The sequence below is a fragment of the Schistocerca nitens genome, chromosome 1 (genome assembly GCF_023898315.1).
Source record: "Schistocerca nitens isolate TAMUIC-IGC-003100 chromosome 1, iqSchNite1.1, whole genome shotgun sequence".
Classification (NCBI taxonomy): domain Eukaryota; kingdom Metazoa; phylum Arthropoda; class Insecta; order Orthoptera; family Acrididae; genus Schistocerca; species Schistocerca nitens.
Genome location: NC_064614.1, coordinates 219,593,360 through 219,613,036, shown reverse-complemented (window position 1 = coordinate 219,613,036; position 19,677 = coordinate 219,593,360). Strand labels below are relative to the sequence as shown.

At 38.6% G+C, this 19,677-nt stretch overlaps 1 protein-coding gene across 1 annotated transcript in view; it reads left to right on the top strand.

The window, feature by feature from the left end:
* Positions 1-4,518: 4,518 nt before the first annotated feature.
* The window catches only part of LOC126246096 (prosaposin), a 73,427-nt gene continuing 58,268 nt past the window's right edge, over positions 4,519-19,677 (top strand). Inside the window, exons 1-3 of the mRNA XM_049948369.1 lie at positions 4,519-4,674; positions 4,860-4,956; positions 16,056-16,203. Of these exons, the coding sequence (XP_049804326.1) occupies positions 4,641-4,674; positions 4,860-4,956; positions 16,056-16,203 (279 nt within the window). The 5' untranslated portion in view covers positions 4,519-4,640. The remainder of the gene's footprint in view (positions 4,675-4,859; positions 4,957-16,055; positions 16,204-19,677) is intronic.

Here is a 19,677-nt window from a genome sequence, read left to right as displayed (position 1 = left end):
GCAGTCAAGATATATCTCGCAAGGAGGAACTGGAAACATTTACCAGCGGCCAGAAGCATGAAGAAGAATTGCAGCTGAATTTTATGTGAGTAGTCCTTCAAGCACAGGATGCATACATATCTAGTAAAATAGATCTTGACAAGAAGGAGGGCGGGGTTCTCAAGTTTACTGTTCAGTTATTGTTATATTAAAGAGACTTAGCGCATTTTGCATGAGGTGAAACTTAATAGCTCAACTGCTGCAGAGTCAGAGAAAGGCTTAATAGCTCATACATTTCCAGTTGTTGACCCAGGGTTAGACATAAACGTACAAGTTCGTTATTACACAAGGCAAAATGTGTGTGGAATGCAGCTAACAAAAATGAAAGTATATGCAGGGAAACTATGAAAGATGTCTGTGGGAGGAAAAGACAGAGACTACTTCCCTTGTGAGCGCCACATTGTTCTGCACCACGTTATTAAGAGTGGGTTCCATGTTGTACTTTTTATAAATCGCTCACTTGTTGCCACATCGGTCTGCGCCACGCCTGTTCCCACGTTTGAGTATTCCGTCTGGTTTTTCGTGCCATACACTGTATAATCCATGTATTCTGTCTGGAGAACAGCACAGGACACTGCATAATTCTTGTACCACTGCATCTTACTATCTCCTGCACTGCGATTGTCTACAATGCTGTATCATACAGGGTATCCTGTCTGTGAGGGTGATTTGATATGTAAGGAGCATTGAGGCACAACAAAGGATGCCGCCACTATGACGTCATCAATAAGTCATGGGTTTCCCTCACGACCACCCCATCTGACAAAGGCCAGTTATCCTGTGTGTAAAATGGCGGGAATTCAGATTTTGGTGCGGAATCAAAAATATTGGCGCTAAATTTAAAAAAATAGCCCAAATACGCTAGTGTGTTTCATGTGAGAGCGGGGACGTTGTCCTAAGTATAAATTGGCAGAAAATCAAAGACAATGCATTTTCATGCTGGCTGACTTGGAATACGGGTAGCAGTAGACCTATGATGGCAGAATGCAAGATGGCTGACCTATAACACAAGATGGCGACTGGGGAATACTGGCACAGAGCTGGAATACTGACACTGGTTCTATAATGTCATAGTCCTGCTCAGACCTGTTGTGGTATTTCTAACAATGTAGAACTCAAGCACACTGGCACAGACCTGAGATAGTGGGAGAGGTTCTATGAAATCAGACTCCAAGTTCCAGAATATTGGTACTACGACATCTGAGACAGAGGATGTTTATGCAAGTCTGTCCCTGTGACATGTTTTCCCTGGTTACTAGTCACTCAGAGGTGTATGGTCAATGCTTCACCCAACTATAAGTTCGCTTCTCTCCACATGCTTCTTTATTTCAAGAAACACCAGTGAGAGCTCTCTGACCCCAGAGCACATCGCACCACCGCCCTTCACTAACACTCGCATAGTAGCCTCCCACCGAGACGCCATGGCAAGTGATTCACATTCTACCACGACCACACCTGTTTTCCACTAAGTGGACTAGTGGAGCAGACTTTTCAGGCTATTTATAACATTGTGGAATTCTGGCATATTGGGACATCAGAATTTGAGATGAGTGATCTGGAATACAAGATAGCGATCGAACATGGCGACCGGGACATATTGGGACAGGTTATGTGCCGTCAGAATCCGAGTTCTGTAATACTGGTACTGGCTCTATGACGATAGAGTCACAGGATGTTTGTGCAGATCCAGGCCTGTTTGCTGGTCTTGACACAATTTCCCAAGCCACTATTCACTCAGAAGTCACTGTGTACTGTTTCTCCTAACCTAAGGTTGAATCTATCTACTAGCACCTTTATTTAAACAAACACCAAGGAGAGAAAGGACCCTGTGCCACCATCCCAACTAACCCCCCTCCATCCCCCCGCCCCCTCTCCCCACTCAAGTCGAAATTTACTTAAATAATTCCATGTCAGAGAGAGCTCCCTATTCTGTGTTGTAAAGTTCATGATCAAAAAGTCCGCCATCATCCTGCTTGTGGTACCTACGTTATGAGCCAAGTTAGGACAGGAACAATTGCTTCTTTATTTAAACAGACACCAACCAGAGAAAGCCTCTTCCAGTAAGCTCACACCTGCAGGCCATCGGCAGTTAGACACAGGCTAGCAATGATACACTTGTGTGGTGCTTGCATGACCACAATAAAAATGGTTTCACTGTGTACTAGCCAGAAGGCTAAACCACCACTAATATAGGCCAACAAACACAATTTGTTAAATCTTTGAAATTTATGCCCAAAATTTGGCACCCTTTAAAATACCAAAACGCTTTGAGATAGTTTAGTTTGTCTACACAGTAGAGGCCACCATCTTATGCAGATGTTTTTGCTTCAAAATGTAGAGTTTGAAGTCAAAACAATTTTTAAATTTAAGTTTTCCATTTGATCTGAGAGTCAGTGGCAATTATTGCAGATATATTGCTGACAACTAACTCAATTTTATCATATACAGAAAACAATAAATGTATACTCATAAAGGCCAGTGACCTATGATTGCATTTATTTGCGATTTCTCCTAACTAATTGATTATTAAATATCATTTTCTACCCTTTCTTATTTGAGCTAAACAAAATGCTTATCATGTAACTGTGAGCACAGTATGTACCAAATCTTTAATGGTTTTGCAGATTATTTCACACAATCTGTGTACAATTTTAAAAAATCTAATCTTTCTTTTCCATTATACAATCAGTGGAATTCTTCTTCTGAAATCTGCACTGTTAACAGCGAAATATTATTTTTCCTAGAGTAGTCAGTCATAATAGATATGTTCATCTTACCATCTCAGAAACCTAGACATCAAAAGACTACTGACAATTTAGAATAAGTGTGACAACCCCTAAGTATATGCCAGATTGGTGTACAACATGACCTGTACGCTTCCAATTTAGATGCTGAGAGGAGACCTAGAGATGAACTGAAAGGTCTAACTTGACCCCCAAAAACCGCACCAAAGTAATCTTATGATATTGCGGAACCACCATATTTGTCAGAATAACTTTGGTGGGGAAATTGACTTCTCCGCAGCCTCAGGATTGGTACTGAGATTATATTGTTCAACTTCTGCTATGCTGATTACTTGGTTACTGGACAGAGGCTTGAACTCATAACGTGCCTTGGTAGGCAGTCTGTGTACCATGTTGGGCAGTAGTATCAATTGCATTACCTGAAATTATCTTGTGGATTGACTTGTGACTTGACACAGACAATGGGAAAATGACTGTGGCATGTTGAAACTTTAAGTTGGCCAATGTGGCAGTGAAGTCCAATCCACTCGATTTTGCTACCAGTTTGGCAACCTGTTTCATACTAACATCCATGACACAGTGTATCTTACGTTCTACTACCAAATTAAATACTTCAGTGCGCCAGATTGGGCTTCAAAGAAATAAATAGAGCAGTTTTGTACTTATGGAGAATGAAAAATGATTCACTAACTAGGACATTTTACAGCACACCGTGTTCGCAATAGTACATATGTACCAGGTCTATATTTATAATTATATGCGAAATGACCAGAAAGACATCAGGTCTGAGTGTTCTGCACTTCAATTAGTTCGAAAACACACTGGCTTCTTTCTAGAGCCACATTTTCACATGGGTGCGCTGACTGACATATTATCCTGAGCCAGTGGTGGTTAAAATTATGACAGACTCCTTTGGTTGTGAAGTGACAACAAAGCTGTACCATCCAATAAGAAGAGTTTTAAATGCTATTGCAACTGATACTTGTGTTAGCATTTACATAGTTCCTAATTTCAGAAGGAAATGGTGAAACCATCTTGGGTATTTTCTCTTTGATAAACCTGTGGGCAACTGATTTTTTTCTTATTCTTAGAATGGATAGTGAAAATATTTCCTATATTAGTATTCCGCTACTTCCTCGCTCTCTGTATTCACGTATGGATTACATACGATTTTCAGTGTTATTAATTTCAAAGATAAAAGTTTTAGAAAAATGTTTAAATTAACCTTCGTAACTTGGCTATATTGTTTGCTACAAATACCCAATAAAATTAATTTTAAGAAACCGACTAACTACGCCTTTTATGATTACTTCGTTATTTTCCTAGTAGATTAATGAACATAGCCCTCAGTTACTCTCGCCAAGTTTATTTCCGTTTTAATAGAATACTCGACGTACAGCGCGTTATGAAAATTATAAGACCTTTAAGGTTGGGGGAAACACTCCTGGATATATGTACATTAACCATACACTGGGATTTCAACTTTTTCCTTACAGTTTATTTTCCACAATGCCTAAATTAGAAACTATTGGGTAGAATTGCGGTCTCGCACACGCAAATTGACGCCATACCGCATAGAAAACTGTGCTTGTTTGTATCTTGCTGTTTACGAAACGGATTCATAACTTATTGTAGGTGATAATAGCGCATACTCGTGAGATTGCATTGCAACGTTGTCGTCTTTCAATGTTCGCGGCACTACAAGTGCTGCATCGATAGTCGTCGCTGTGCGCTGCAGTTTGTTTCTCAACGTTGGTAGTACTGTTCACGGTGACAGCCAGAAAATCACGAGACGCAGTTGTATTCGTCTATAAGAGGAGGAGAAGTGTTTGAGTAGTGTTGGTTGAGGCTTTCAAGATGAGGGTGGTGATTTTGTGTTTACTAATTTGTGGTGAGTCGTTGTTATAGTGCTATTTTACAGCTATACTTTCCCGTCGTATCCGTTTCGAGACAGTTTTATTACGTCGTTGCTATTACTTTGTTTCCGAAGCATTACTTGTTTCCCGAAAAGCCTTTCGCTTTTAATTTGAAGAGGAATTGGTAAGTAGTTCTTATTCTTATTCTTTTGGTTTGCAGTGTCCATGATATCGGCACATCCGCCGATATCAATATATCTGAACGATGAGGCAAGGCTGTGCAGCACGGGGCCTGTATACTGGTGCGAGAATATTAGGTTAGTAAATTAGGCTTAGCGCTATAGTTTTTCTTTGTTCCTCGTAATTGTTGATATTGACTTGCCACACTTTAATTATGAGCAGGAAAATGCCTGTGAATGATCCATCATTTCCTTAAGGTAAACGTGTACTTCTACGTTTTATGTGCTTTATAAAGAACTTTGAGTGTAACATTTCATATTTTATGAAGCCCATCCTTCAAATTTGTGTGAAAATGAATTTCGTGGTTGTTAAATGATACTGTGGTACTTGTATTATTGCTGTTCTTGAACACTATAGTGTGTCGTTTGTAATGCCGACGTTTATTTATCTCTTGTTCCGGTGATCCTGTTGTGACACTATCACAGGATTTGGAACGTGTCAATTTTCCAAGCTTTTGGCCAGAATTTATGGCAATAAAACTAAACAAAAACAGTAACTTAGGTCCCACTACAAAAAAATACATTTTAGAGATAGATAAAGATTACAAAATAATAAGTGTTACAGAGAAATAAATATTGCAAAGTATATGTTTACAATAAAAATATTCGGTATTACAAATACAAATTTGGGCATACATTTGCAATTTACAATACAAGAAATGTTAAACACTGTAGTTCAGGAACTCTTCTAATGTATGAAATGATCCTTGCAATAGGAACTGCCTTAAGGTTTTTTTTAACAAGAGATCATCATCTACCAAACACTTATCGGTGCATGTTGTATAAGAATAGAAATGATGAAAGTGAAAGACCAGTATCCTTTAGTGAGAAATTGTTTTTTGCGTATAATAGTGCATAATACGGCGCATTCTTTCAAATAATTCCGTGAAAGATAAGGAAGTTGTGTGTGGTTAGTAAATTTTAACTTGAATGTAATGTTTTATTTGCTAGACGTATTCTCTCTCCGTGCAGAACTATGTGTCTTTCTTTTAGGACCAAAATAATGCAGGTTAGAACTGATTAAAGTTATGTTAAACAGAACTTCAAAAGAAATACCAGCACTTTTTCTAAACTCTCCTGCTACAAAACCTAACGCGACTGCTCAATTATCGTCTCCCATCCTCTAACAATCTGATTATTAATGTGACGTTAAATAGGCTACCCTGAAGAATTAGTCAAAGTAGCATTAAGCTACTTGTAAAGGCAGTAGAGGAAACTGCCCATGTCTTCTTCAAAGAAACCATCCTGGTATTCACCATAAACAAATAAGAAAACAATGGTAAAACTCAGTGGGGGGGGGGGGGGTCTCAGTTTCATTCTGAAATGGAAGTACATTGTGTTGATTAAAGAATACTTGCCTTGTCTATTTCCTATGAGGGCCTCAGGAGTACTCTGTGGTATTCAGTACACAGTAATTAAGTGGGTGGAAATGTGCACGTATTCTTCCTGGAGTGGTATAGACACCTAATGACACAGCTGCAGCAGTTGTGAATGTTTGACGTATAGGGTAATTAGGTTTTCAGAGGAATGGTTTGGCAGCATCAGAGTTCTGGTAAACAGTGTCTTCATGGAATCTGTATCTTGAAGTGATATCACAAAAGATCTCATCAGTGTTTATAATTTGTGCGTCCATTGTTACATCTAAAGTCTGTTGCCTTCTTTTTCTTCTTATCCTATTGTGGGATTTAGCTGGCAGTAAGTCCTTGGGCATATGTGTATCCTAATAATTTGCTTTGTTGTGCACTCATGCTGTTTAACTGCCATATCTCAAGATGCCTAGCCATTAATATGTATTATATTCTTGGGTAACTGAAGTAAGTTGTATTGGTTTTGCTTTGAGGTCTATAGCTGAAGTAGAATAAGTTGGTCCCCGACAGTTTCAGTGGGCTGGGTGCAGCAGATTAGTGCACACTTCTTATCATGTACAAAGAGAAACTTCCTGGCAGATTAAAACTGTGTGCCCGACCGAGACTCGAACTCAGGACCTTTGCCTTTCGCGGGCAAGTGCTTAATCTGCCAGGAAGTTTCATATCGGCGCACACTCCGCTGCAGAGTGAAAATCTCATGTACAAAGAGATTTTGTAAATGTCTCGGTTGCAATGCCTCGGTGTTGTCACAGCTACATTGATGGCTACTGTTCTTGTCTGCGGCAGTTTCCACGTAAATTCAAAGCTGGCAACAATGCCACATAGATAATATTGTGGGGAAGGCGAGCCAAAGGTTGCGTTTCATTGGCAGGACACTTAGAAGGTGCAACAAGTCCACTAAAGAGACAGCTCACAACACTCGATCGTCCTCTGTTAAAATATTGCTGCACGGTGTGGGATCCTTACCAGGTGGGATTGACGGAGGACATCAAAAGGGTGCAAAAAAGGGCAGCTCATTTTGTATTATCACGTAATAGGGGAGAGAGTGTGGCAGATATGATAACGCGGGTTGGGATGGTAGTCATTAAAGCAAAGACGTTTTTCGTCACAGCGAGATCTATTTACGAAATTTCACTCACCAACTTTCTCTTCCGAATGCGAAAATATTTTGTTGAGCCCAACCTACATAGGTAGGAATGATCATCAAAATAAAGTAAGAGAAATCAGAGCTCGAACAGAAAGGTTTAGGTGTTTGTTTTTCCTGCGTGCTGTTCGGGAGTGGAATGGTAGAGAGATAGTATGATCGTGGTTCAATGAACCCTCTGCCAAGCACTTAAATGTGAATTGCAGAGTAGGTAATCATGTAGATGTAGAATGCCATTAGATGTTGCGGGTAATCTGATACTCAATCTGCTATAGTAGCTTTTTCTATGCATCTCTCACTGTCCCACTAAATAAGTTGCAAGTGTTACATTAGAAGTGGTGGCAGTTCATTACATATAAGCATTTATGTTCTTTTGCTGCATTTTGTGATAATTTCATCATTTGGTTACGTGTAAGCCAGTATAGCTAGAGTTAGTGTTTTGTTAATTTTTTTCTTTTCCTACCTCTGATTTCTCCCTCTCCAATTTTCTCTTTGTCTCGAGTGATTTCTCAAATTATTTTTTAATTTCTGTCTTCATGATGTTTGTTACTTTCTTTACTTGGTAAAGTGTAACAAAAATGAATTGTTGGTATCTGTATTTCTGATTAGCAACAAAGTAGGCCAAATACTGTGTTCTTGTGTATATCTGCTCCTCTCATTTTGATTATTCCAGTGCAGCTGATGTGTGTGTGTCGTGCTGCGCCTTCAGGTATTCCATAACAAAATTGATCCAGATTATTATTATTATTATTATTTTATTAATAGCTGTTTGTAACTTAAAAGTGATAGTAATAGCACAGTTCTGGCCTAAACTGTTATTACCTGTGTTAATTAAATTGTCATAGTTATAAAGGAGTACTTCTCTTCAATGTGTGTACTTATTAAGGATGTCAGGTGTGTCAACAAAGTCAACTGATTCATAAATGAAACAAGATTTTTCAATAGTTATTCCTGCCATCTATTATAAGTATTTGTTGAAAGTCTTATTGCTTCCATGTATTATTTTGTGTTACAATCAGCTTCAACCATTAAAAATTATCAGTGTCAGATCGTACATGTGTTTGTGTATGCAGGGATGTGTTCTCAACTGTTGTGTGCTACGCATAAAATCGTGATTTCGAATGCAATACAAACAGTGATTGACTAATACAGTACACCTGTATCAGTAATTCTTCTCCATGGGAACAAGAGGGACAAAAATACATAAAAATATTATTACATAGGAAAAAAATATATTGTGGACCTGACCACTGAGAGCTTCATCATATTATCTTTCTCTGTGTGAATGTGTTCAGCTGAAGCCAGATACATCTACATCTATACTCTGCGAGCCACCTTACGGTGTGTGGCGGAGGGTACTTATTGTACCACTATCTGATCCCCCCTTCCCTGTTCCATTCACGAATTGTGCGTGGGAAGAACGACTGCTTGTAAGTATCCGTATTTGCTCTAATTTCTCGGATCTTTTCGTTGTGATCATTACGCGAGATATATGTGGGCGGTAGTAATATGTTGCCCATCTCTTCCCGGAATGTGCTCTCTCGTAATTTCGATAATAAACCTCTCCGTATTGCGTAACGCCTTTCTTGAAGTGTCCGCCACTGGAGCTTGTTCAGCATCTCCGTAACGCTCTCACGCTGACTAAATGTCCCCATGACGAATCGCGCTGCTTTTCGCTGGATCATGTCTATCTCTTCTATTAATCCAACCTGGTAAGGGTCCCATACTGATGAGCAATACTCAAGAATCGGACGAACAAGCGTTTTGTAAGCTACTTCTTTCGTCGATGAGTCACATTTTCTTAGAATTCTTCCTATGAATCTCAACCTGGCGCCTGCTTTTCCCACTCTTTGTTTTATGTGATCATTCCACTTCAGATCGCTCCGGATAGTAACTCCTAAGTATTTTACGGTCATTACCGCTTCCAATGATTTACCACCTATGGCATAATCGTACTGGAATGGATTTCTGCCCCTATGTATGCGCATTATATTACATTTATCTACGTTTAGGGTAAGCTGCCAGCTGTCGCACCATTCATTAATCCTCTGCAGGTCTTCCTGGAGTACGTACGAGTCTTCTGATGTTGCTACTTTCTGGTAGACAACCGTGTCGTCTGCAAATAGCCTCACGGAGCTACCGATGTTGTCAACTAAGTCATTTATGTATATTGTAAACAATAAAGGTCCTATCACGCTTCCTTGCGGTACTCCCGAAATTACCTCTACATCTGCAGATTTTGAACCGTTAAGAATGACATGTTGTGTTCTTTCTTCTAGGAAATCCTGAATCCAATCACAAACCTGGTCCGATATTCCGTAAGCTCGTATTTTTTTCACTAAACGTAAGTGCGGAACCGTATCAAATGCCTTCCTGAAGTCCAGGAATACGGCATCAATCTGCTCGCCAGTGTCTACGGCACTGTGAATTTCTTGGACAAATAGGGCGAGCTGAGTTTCACATGATCTCTGTTTGCGGAATCCATGTTGGTTATGATGAAGGAGATTTGTATTATCTAAGAACGTCATAATATGAGAACATAAAACATGTTCCATTATTCTACAACAGATTGACGTAAGCGAAATAGGCCTATAATTATTCGCATCTGATTTATGACCCTTCTTGAAAATGGGAACGACCTGCGCTTTCTTCCAGTCGCTAGGTACTTTACGTTCTTCCAGAGATCTACGATAAATTGCTGATAGAAAGGGGGCAAGTTCTTTAGCATAATCACTGTAGAATCTTACGGGTATCTCGTCTGGTCCGGATGCTTTTCCGCTACTAAGTGATAGCAGTTGTTTTTCAATTCCGATATCGTTTATTTCAATATTTTCCATTTTGGCGTCCGTGCGACGGCTGAAGTCAGGGACCGTGTTACGATTTTCCGCAGTGAAACAGTTTCGGAACACTGAATTCAGTATTTCTGCCTTTCTTCGGTCGTCCTCACTCTCTCTTAGATAGCCATAACATACAAGACATGGAGGCTTATTAACATGAACAGGATAAAGAGCTTTAAGTGCAGCCTAGAAGAGGTAGAATGGGATGAAGTATACACAGAAAATAATGCTGATGCCAAATTCAATTCATTCCCCCATAAATTTGTCTCAATATTTGAGAGTTGCTTTCCTGAAACATTATTTAGAAAAAGCCGTTACAAAGTCAAGTAAGCCATGGTTTACTAAGGGAGTTAAGATATCGTGTAAGAGGAAGAGGGAAATATATGGACATGCCAGAACAAGTCTGGATTCAACGTTACTTACTTACTACAAAAGATACTGTAATATTGTAAGGAAAGTCATTAAGAAGTCAAGAAGCTTACGTGTTCTGACAGAAATTTGTAATGCGGATAATAAGATTAAAACTATATGGAATATTGTCAAATGGGAGAGGGGCAACCTGACAGTGCACAGCATACCGTAGCAATAAAGCTAAATGATGATGATGTGAATGATTATTCACAAATTGTAAGTATTTTAAAAATAGGGTTAAAGGGTTCAATTGAAGAAGCAAACAAAAAAAAAAAAAAAAGTTAAAAATGTCATTCCTCAGGACTTTAGGCTTTTTGAAATAGCACCAACATCCCCCACTGAAATTAAGGGAATTATAAATATACTGAAAAACAAGAGCTCAAGTGATGTTGATGGAGTCTCTAACAGAATTTTGAAGTGTTGTTCTAATTTAATAAGTGGAGTCCTCAGCGATATATGTAATGCTTCGCTGGCACAGGGAATTTTTCCAGACAAATTGAAATACGCAATTGTCAAACCTCCTCATAAGAAAGGCGACAAGAGTGACTTAAATAATTATACACCAATCTCATTGCTGACTTCATTTTCTAAAATATTCGAAAAAGTTACGTATTCAAGAGTAGTCTCACATTTAAGTGAAAATAATTTACTCAGCATGTCACAGTTTGGATTCTGGAAGGGTTACTCGATTGAGAATGCTATCTACACATTTACCCATCAAGTAGTAAGTCCTAAATAACAAATTATCGCTAGTTGGTATTTTTTGTGATCTCTCCAAGGCATTTGACTGTTTGGGTCATGTCACACTCTTAGAAAAACTCAGGTTTTGTAGAACTGAAGGCTGTACACACAGCTGGTTTGAATCATACTTAATGAACAGAAAGCAAAAAGTTGTGCTGAATAGCACAAATCATGTTGGGAGGGTGGTAAATTCTGGTGAATGGAGAGTCATCACAAAGGGAGTCCCACAGGGTTCAATTTTAGGTCCTGCTGTACCTTATTCACGTGAATGACCTCCCACTTAACGTTCAGCAAGTAGGACTAGTACTTTTTGCAGATGACACGAGTGTTATAATAAATCCCATTCCAGAAAAAGCAGCCGAAGATACTGTTAAGGATGTCTTTCTAAGAATTATTAAGTTTTTCTCAGAAAATGAACTCTCCCTTAATTTTGAAAAAACTCGCTGTATCCAGTTCTGTACACCGAATTGAATCATACCAACAATTGATGTAGCATATGAACAGGGCTCAGTTAACAGGGTAGATTTCTCCAAATTTTTGGGTGTTCACATTGATAACTTGAACTGGAAGAAGCATATTACTGAGCTTCTCAAACAACTCAGTTCAGCTTCTTTCGCTCTTCGTATAATCGCTAGTCTTGGCAATAAACAGATGAGACTCCTAACATACTTTGCATATTTCCACTCAATAATGTCTTAAGGAATAGTTTTCTGGGGTAACTCACCACTTAGACATAAAGTATTGAGTGCACAAAAGAGAGCAGTGAGAATAATTAGTGGTGTTCACCGAAGGATGTCATGTAGGCACCTTTTCAAGGAGTTAGGTATTTGAACTGCACCATCAGAGTACATATATTCGCTAATAAAATTCGTTGCAAATAATCCGTCTCAATTTGCGAAGAACAGTGATGTTCATACGTACAACACTAGAGGGAAAAATGACCTTTTCTATCCGTTATTGAAGCTGTCACTTACTCAAAAAGGAATGCATTATTCAGCAACAAAAATCTTTGCTCATTTGCCCAACAACATAAAGTGTCTGGCAGTTAGTAGATCAAGTTCTAAGTCTAGTGTAAAATCACTTCCTTTGAACAATTCCTTTTACTCCATGGACGAGTTTCTGTTTCCGAAACGGTAAAAAATAAAAAAAAAAAATAAAAATTAACCTCTAAATGTAGTTGCATGCGTAGAACTAAAAATTTCAGTAATATCAATATTAACACTAGTCATGTGTGTATATCTTGTAATCTGACTTCTTCCACATAATATCGATAAAATAATCGGGAAAATGATCTACAGAACATGACATAACTAAAACTATACTTCATATTCATATTGGTAGCAATCATCACCACTCAGTGTGTTCCAGAACAGTCTTTGGACCAAAAAATGTTAATTTCACATAATTATTTCTTGGATTAGTTGGTGTAAAACATTCTGCTGTATGGTGGTTGCTCTCTTGGTGCTTCTTCAGGATCATAAAATTTAGCTTTGGAGAATGGATTGTTCTTGAGATGGTTGGAGGCTGTTAATTCCTCAAAATTTTTCCCTAATATCTAGGCAATCTTCAGATCTGAGAATGCCCACCTCTAATGCAGTTTGACAGTCATTAGAAACAGCAGGTTTTAATCTGCAAGATATCTTACTTTTGTTTTAGTATTTTTTCACATACATTTGTATTTATCCAAGATATGTTAATGCAAAATTTTCAGTAAGCAGATGTGGTTCTTTCTTTTCAGCATTTTGATGTTTCAGAACTGTAAATTATATTTGATGGCAAGAGACCTCCAATTATAACATGCCAAGCAAAAGTTGCAATTTTTAAATGCAAAGAAAAATCGTGTCAGTAGACATTTGTCTTATAAATTGAGTACCTCATTGTGAGTGAACATATGAATTCAGCAAAGTCCATTGTAAGCAAAAGTTTATACTACAGTGCTATAGGAAATGCCATCTCCATTATGATGAAATGGCCACATCTGATACCCAGGCAACCTCAACAATGGGCTTTGCGTTCTCCAAAGCCTGTTAGTGCGTTGCTTTAGAGGTTCCTTAGCCTCATTGTGCACTGCTTAGCCAACATTCCCAAATCTGGCTTAGGCTAGCGCACACTGGACTCGCATTCGGGAGGACAGCGGTTCTCTCTCCGTGTCTGGCCATCCTGATTTAGGTTTTCCGTCATTTCCGTAAATCTCTCCAGCCAAATGCTAGGATGGTTCCTTCCCTGTCCTTTCTTAATCCAATGAGACCGATGACCTTTCTGTCTGGTCTTTTCCTCCAAAACAACCCAACACCAAATCTGGGTTACCTAATGAATTCCATCTTCAGTTTCTGTTAACACAATTATCCATTTACCAATTTGTAACAATATAAATTTTGAATCAGTTTTTTAAATGAGAACATAAAGGATGGAGTTGACACCCAAAAGAACATGTATCAGGAACTCGCAGCCTTTCAGTAATATACTGATCAGCAGCCTTTCAATAATATACTGATCAGGGACTTCACATGTATCCATCCTGAGTTGTAATTAACGTAAAATTTCAAAACTGTTACCAACCCACTTAATTTTGTCATAGATGCAGACAACATACTGCATAGTTAAAACTTCAAATTGTTGCTGATTCTCTAAACCCACTGAAATTTTGGCAATAAATGGCTGAAAGCCTCCAGAAACTCATTTCACTTGAATCTTTCACAGCTGATAGAGAAGCTGGAGATTTCATTCTTAGGCAATCCTAGATTATTCTCATTGCCATAAAAAGTAATTTTATGTTAAGTTTTTTTTTTGTGGGGGGGGGGTGCAGAGTTTGTTAATTTGGTTTTATTTTGGCTGCTGCAAGCCCTTGCAGCGAGTTGTTAGGTAGTTCCTCCAACTCAGTCACAGGCAGATGATACATAGCTGGTATCAAAGTTCTGTTCAGCCTTTATACCAAATTCTTGGCAACAGTTCGATTATTACACTAAAAAAGTTTCTGTAATTCAGCCACCATGTGTTTCAGAAAGTTCACCAGTGCTGCTGTCATAAAAACAGGAACAGCCACTCTTGTCATGCCATAGGTTGTCATGACACGTGAGCTTTCGCACTGTTTGTTAATTTTCAGCTTAATAAATCAATATAGGATGCACTATAGCTAGACTGTTTCTCCAATGAAAACTGGGCACAGAATCTTGGATAAGAAATGAATAACACTCTTCGAAATGTAACAGAGCTATTACTCCATCAGATCTTGGGTTTCCTTCACATTTACACAATATGATATATTAAACTCTCAGATGGTGCATGATCTGTTAGCACCCAATGTTTGCTCACATCACCGCCACCACTCTCTTATACGGATTGGAAAGATATAACTCAGAAACACATTTTTTCTTTGACAGCTGCTGCACTGATAAGCATATGGCCCTTTGATTCTGTGTGCTCCATACTGCCGGGGTTGATTAAAGATCTGTAGTTTGTTACAACAAGCTGACTGCAAGCATTATTATATTAGCCATACAGTTGCAGGTCATTTAGGCATTGGGCCTCAGGTTTTAGTGAAGTCAATCTCAGGCCAAAAGTTACTCCTAAAGCAATATTTCTCTTTTTCAAAATTGAGTAGCAGTTTAGCAGCAGTCACTTTTGCTTTTCACTATTCACCCAATCAGTATGAACATGGACAAAGTCTGCTGAATTCATCATCCTGAGAAAAACTTTTCTTCCATTGTGACTTGCTTGAAGCTCAGGCAAGAATAAGTTTAGTTCTCACACTATCAGTTAACTGACCATAAGTCTCAGTGAATGACAAACTTCACACTTGATGAAGCCCATTGTTAAATTTGCTGACTTTCATTTATAGGAGGAAAGCACCAAGAGAGCTCAAACTTATGCTAAGTGTTTTACACATCCCCACATCTGCATCTTCAACTGAAGAAAGTGATTGTTGCCACCTTATTAGTCAGTTTAATATGACATTCTGTGGCCATTTTTGACCATGCAAATTATATTTTCCAGCATTGCTCACTTTATTTACCAGTCCAGTCTCTGGCACAGACTTTAGCAGATATTGTAATCCTTATTAGAAAAATCATTATTGAATGAGGTATGTAAAAGATATATTTTGAGAGCAGTAAGAGTTAATGATGATGGCAAATTGTCATTTCATCAGTGAATTCCAGGCCAGAGAATCATCATGAAAGTGCCTTTTGTTTGACAGAAAATTCTCATAAAGCTTTCAGCTCTGTACTTCGCTTAAATCATTAGGTGGCAGTTTGAATTTCCCAAGTTTCCAAAAGTAGCTCTTCAGCTACTGGTTCCCTTCATATTGAAAATGCAGAACAAATTCAAGCCTGGAACAAAAAAAAATTTTTTTTTCTGAAATTTGCATCCTATGATTTCATAAGTCAACTTCAGTTGATTGACAATCAGCATTGAATATTTTTAAAAATCTGTATTTGATGTAGAGCACGCTTCTAAATTTCCTATAAATATTTTCCTGTTGTCTACACATACTTCTACATTCTGATTATCTCTTTGAATGTTTCCCTGTCTTTTACTCTAATAATAGTAGCTTGGAAACTAAACAACATACCAGAGTTGTTTCTCAGGACCAGATCAGTTACTGGCATGTAAGTGTAGATATATGTATTCAATATTGTCATGGACATTTTCTTAATAAAGAAAAAAATTTTATTTCAGAAATGCTAAAGCTTGTCATGCTATAAAGCACTGCATACAAACTGTTTGGCGATACAAGGTTCTTCCGGAAGATAATGACGATGTCTGCAAGATTTGCAAAGACATGGTGGCAGAAGCTAGAGCCCAGCTGCAGAGTAATGAGACTCAGGTAAGAGTAATCTAGAAAATTTGAAATAAATTCAAGAAAATTAGTAAAAATTGTACTAAATGTGGCTGGCAAATGCGCACAAATGTACAATATTTTCTAATTTGTGTTCACAACGAAAAGCAGCAGATACTAACAGATTTCAGATGAAGAAGGAAAATAAAAAAAACACTTGCCACTGTGAGGACTGAACCTCTATAGCTTGCTTATCAATCATTTAAAACTGGACTGCAGTTTTCTTCCAAGTCAGTTTCATTGGTATATGTTTTGTCATTCACACACAATTGTTCACATTCCTTTTTAATGTATTCCTACTTATTAGAGCATTCTTATCAATCCTTTGAGCATCCACACATTTGGAAGTTTTTTGATAACTTGTAAACTAGGTTTACTTTTTGTCATTACATAATTATAATGTGTCATTGGAACAGCACATTTTCGTCATTCGCTTATTCATTCATTTATCTTCTTGTATAGATTATGTTGTATAGGAGAACGTTTGGTGACAAGGAGTGAGTTACAATAGACATCATGAAAGTGAGGTAGTTGTTGGAAACTAAATTAATAGTCTTTTCTCATTACTAAACTGTTACAAGCTATTGTACTTGTCATCTCAAATGTAACACAGTAAAATTATTAGAGAAGCCACTATTTTAAGAAAAGAAATCCTCCAATTCCTAACTCGCATTAAAAACTGCTGCAGTTTATCTGCTGTTCCTAGCTTTGTAAAGCATAGTAAATGTTCCATGCCAGCAGTGTGGTGAAAGCAGATAGTCACTAGATGGAGTAATTTAGTTTTCGCATCTCTCAAAGGAAGAAATGTAACAAAGCGTTCAGACATACAAGAAATAAGCATGTACCATGAGTTGTTTTTATTTTTTTTTTGGGGGGGGGGGGGGAGGAGACTTCCTTTTTTCCTAACACGCCTTGTGCCGATGAGAGATCAATGTGTGGTTGGCTATCCCAAATCTCAATCCTCTAGAAGGCAGATGTCAGTCACTATACTGTACCGTGCTCAAGAATGCTTTCTCTGAATCCTTCGTTGGTTTTTTTGTGCTTTTCCATGCACTTTGAAAGCTTTTTCCTTGAATTTTTTTTTCACACAAAACACAATGTGACAGTAGATCCTCTTCTGTAGTAAGTCTGACCTACCTGGAAACACACACACACACACACACACACACACACACACACACTTACATCTGTAGTTCACTTCCTGTTCATCGTTTCTCAAATAATAATAACAACAACATAACCTGAAACTGCTTCTGTCAACTGGCATTGGTACTACACACTAGTAAAGTTCATAGCTGACAACCACCATGGTGGGAAAAACAAAACTGTATGAATTGCTGGTTACAGTTGACTTATGGCCACCCTGTATTTAGTTGTCTGTTTCCCTAATCAGGAGGAGAGTTACTATTGGAAATTAATTTGGCAATTAAGAGTGATAACTGAGACCACTGGATCAACAGCAGAAGAAATAAACAAAAGTGTGAAATTGTGCTAGTGTTCTTGGTAAACTAAGTTTCCAATAAACTATTTAAAGTGAACTAAACTGATTGTTTACGAACAATCCACATGACCAATTTTCACACGACAGTGAGTGTAGTCTTTTAGCACAAAAACCATTCAAAAATTGAAGATGGCTTGACAACCAGCGGAGAGATAAATGTTCCAAATTACTGGGAAGAGACAAGAAAGCAAATAAATAGATTTTGGCACAGACAAAAGTGGAAGATCTAACTACAATAGAGATTGTGGGGGGGAGGGGGGAGGTTGAGATGAGATGCGCTGGACAGTAGCCAAGGAGGTGGTAGTAGACGGCCAAAGGAAGTTCTTTCTTGGATTCCGGTATATAACAGGAGACAGAATGCAAACTGATGGAAGGCAGTTGGATGACATTAGGAAATATGCAGTAGTGACAGGGATTTGTATCAGTGAAGACAGCAGTGACGGAAATACGAGAGTGAGTCAAATGAAAATCTTAAATTTGCAACAAATCGAAATTTCACGCCATTATCCTGTAAGTTGGTAAGCGTGCTAGAAACAGCGTGCAGAATGGCCTGTAGGTAGTAGCACGGTGCAAATGCACACATACCATCGCAGTATTAGTATAAAGATGGCCACCCCACTTGCAACTTGCACCAGGGAAGAACAGTGTTCTGTTATTCAGTTTTTGCATTGTGAAGGTGTGAAACCTATTGAAATTCATCGACGAATGAAGGATCAGTACGGTGATGCATATTTGTCACAGCAGCTAGTCTACGAATGGAGTAGGAAGTTCGCAAATGGTGTGACTTCAGTGGAAAATGCTCCTCGTCCAGGTCACGCACAACGAGTTGTGACTCCACAGAACATGTTAGCAGTAGAAGCCATAGTGAAGGAGACCGTGAGTGACACTGAATGACATTGCAGCATGTTTCCAGATTAGTCATGGGTCAGCACACCACATTGTGCATGATGTGCTCCAGTTTCACAAAGTGTCTGCAAGATGGGTGCCACGGCAGCTGACTCCTGAAATGAGAGAACGATGTGTTGATGCTTGTGAAGAACTTCTTTGGCGCTTTGAATGAGAAGGTGATGGCCTCCTTTGCAAGAATCGTTACTGGGGACAAAACCTGGGTTAACTTCCACCAACCGGAAACGAGGAGAGCGAACAAGGAAGGGCGCCATTCCTCATCACCAAAACCAAAGAAGTTTCGAACAGAACCATCAGCAGGGAAGGTTATACTGACTCTTTTTGGGACAAAAAAGGCGTCATTTTGGAGCATTACATGCCTAGAGGGACCACTGTTGCCAGTGCATCATACACAGATTTCCTAAAAAATTATCTGCGGCCTGCAGTCAAATCAAAACGTGGATTGCTGTCAGCAGGTGTCCTTTTGCAACCTGACAATGCAAGGCCCCACACTGCCTGTACAACAGTTACAACAATCACAGACCTAATTTTGAGTGTCTTACTCTGGTGAGATCTTGCCCCAAGTGATTTCCATATGTTGGGACCACTGAAAGACGCAATGGGAGGAAAGAAGTTCCGTTCTGATGAAGAGGTACGCCACGCAGTGCACGAGTGGTTGCGCGGACACCCCAATATTTTTTTCTAAAGGAATTTATGCACTTTGTAAGTGCTAGAGGACTTGCATTGAGTGTGGGGGAGATTATGTTGAAAAGTGATACAGCTTTGTACCACTTCTGCACAATGAATAATATTTTAAAAAAATATTTAAGGTTTTAATTTGACTCATCTCTTGTATTTAAGAGGAGGCTTTTATGTAGGAGTGGATGTTAAATTAGGAGTGGATGTTAAATAGTTGGTGATGATTTATGACAAATTAGACTCAACTGTAATTGTGGTAGTAGTAATGCCATTCAAAAACGTAATTTGTAGTGGTCTCTATATCATCATTTAATCTATTTTGTTTTTACCCCCCAGAGGGTAATTACCCGCCGATGGGGAGCACTGCTGTAAGAAAG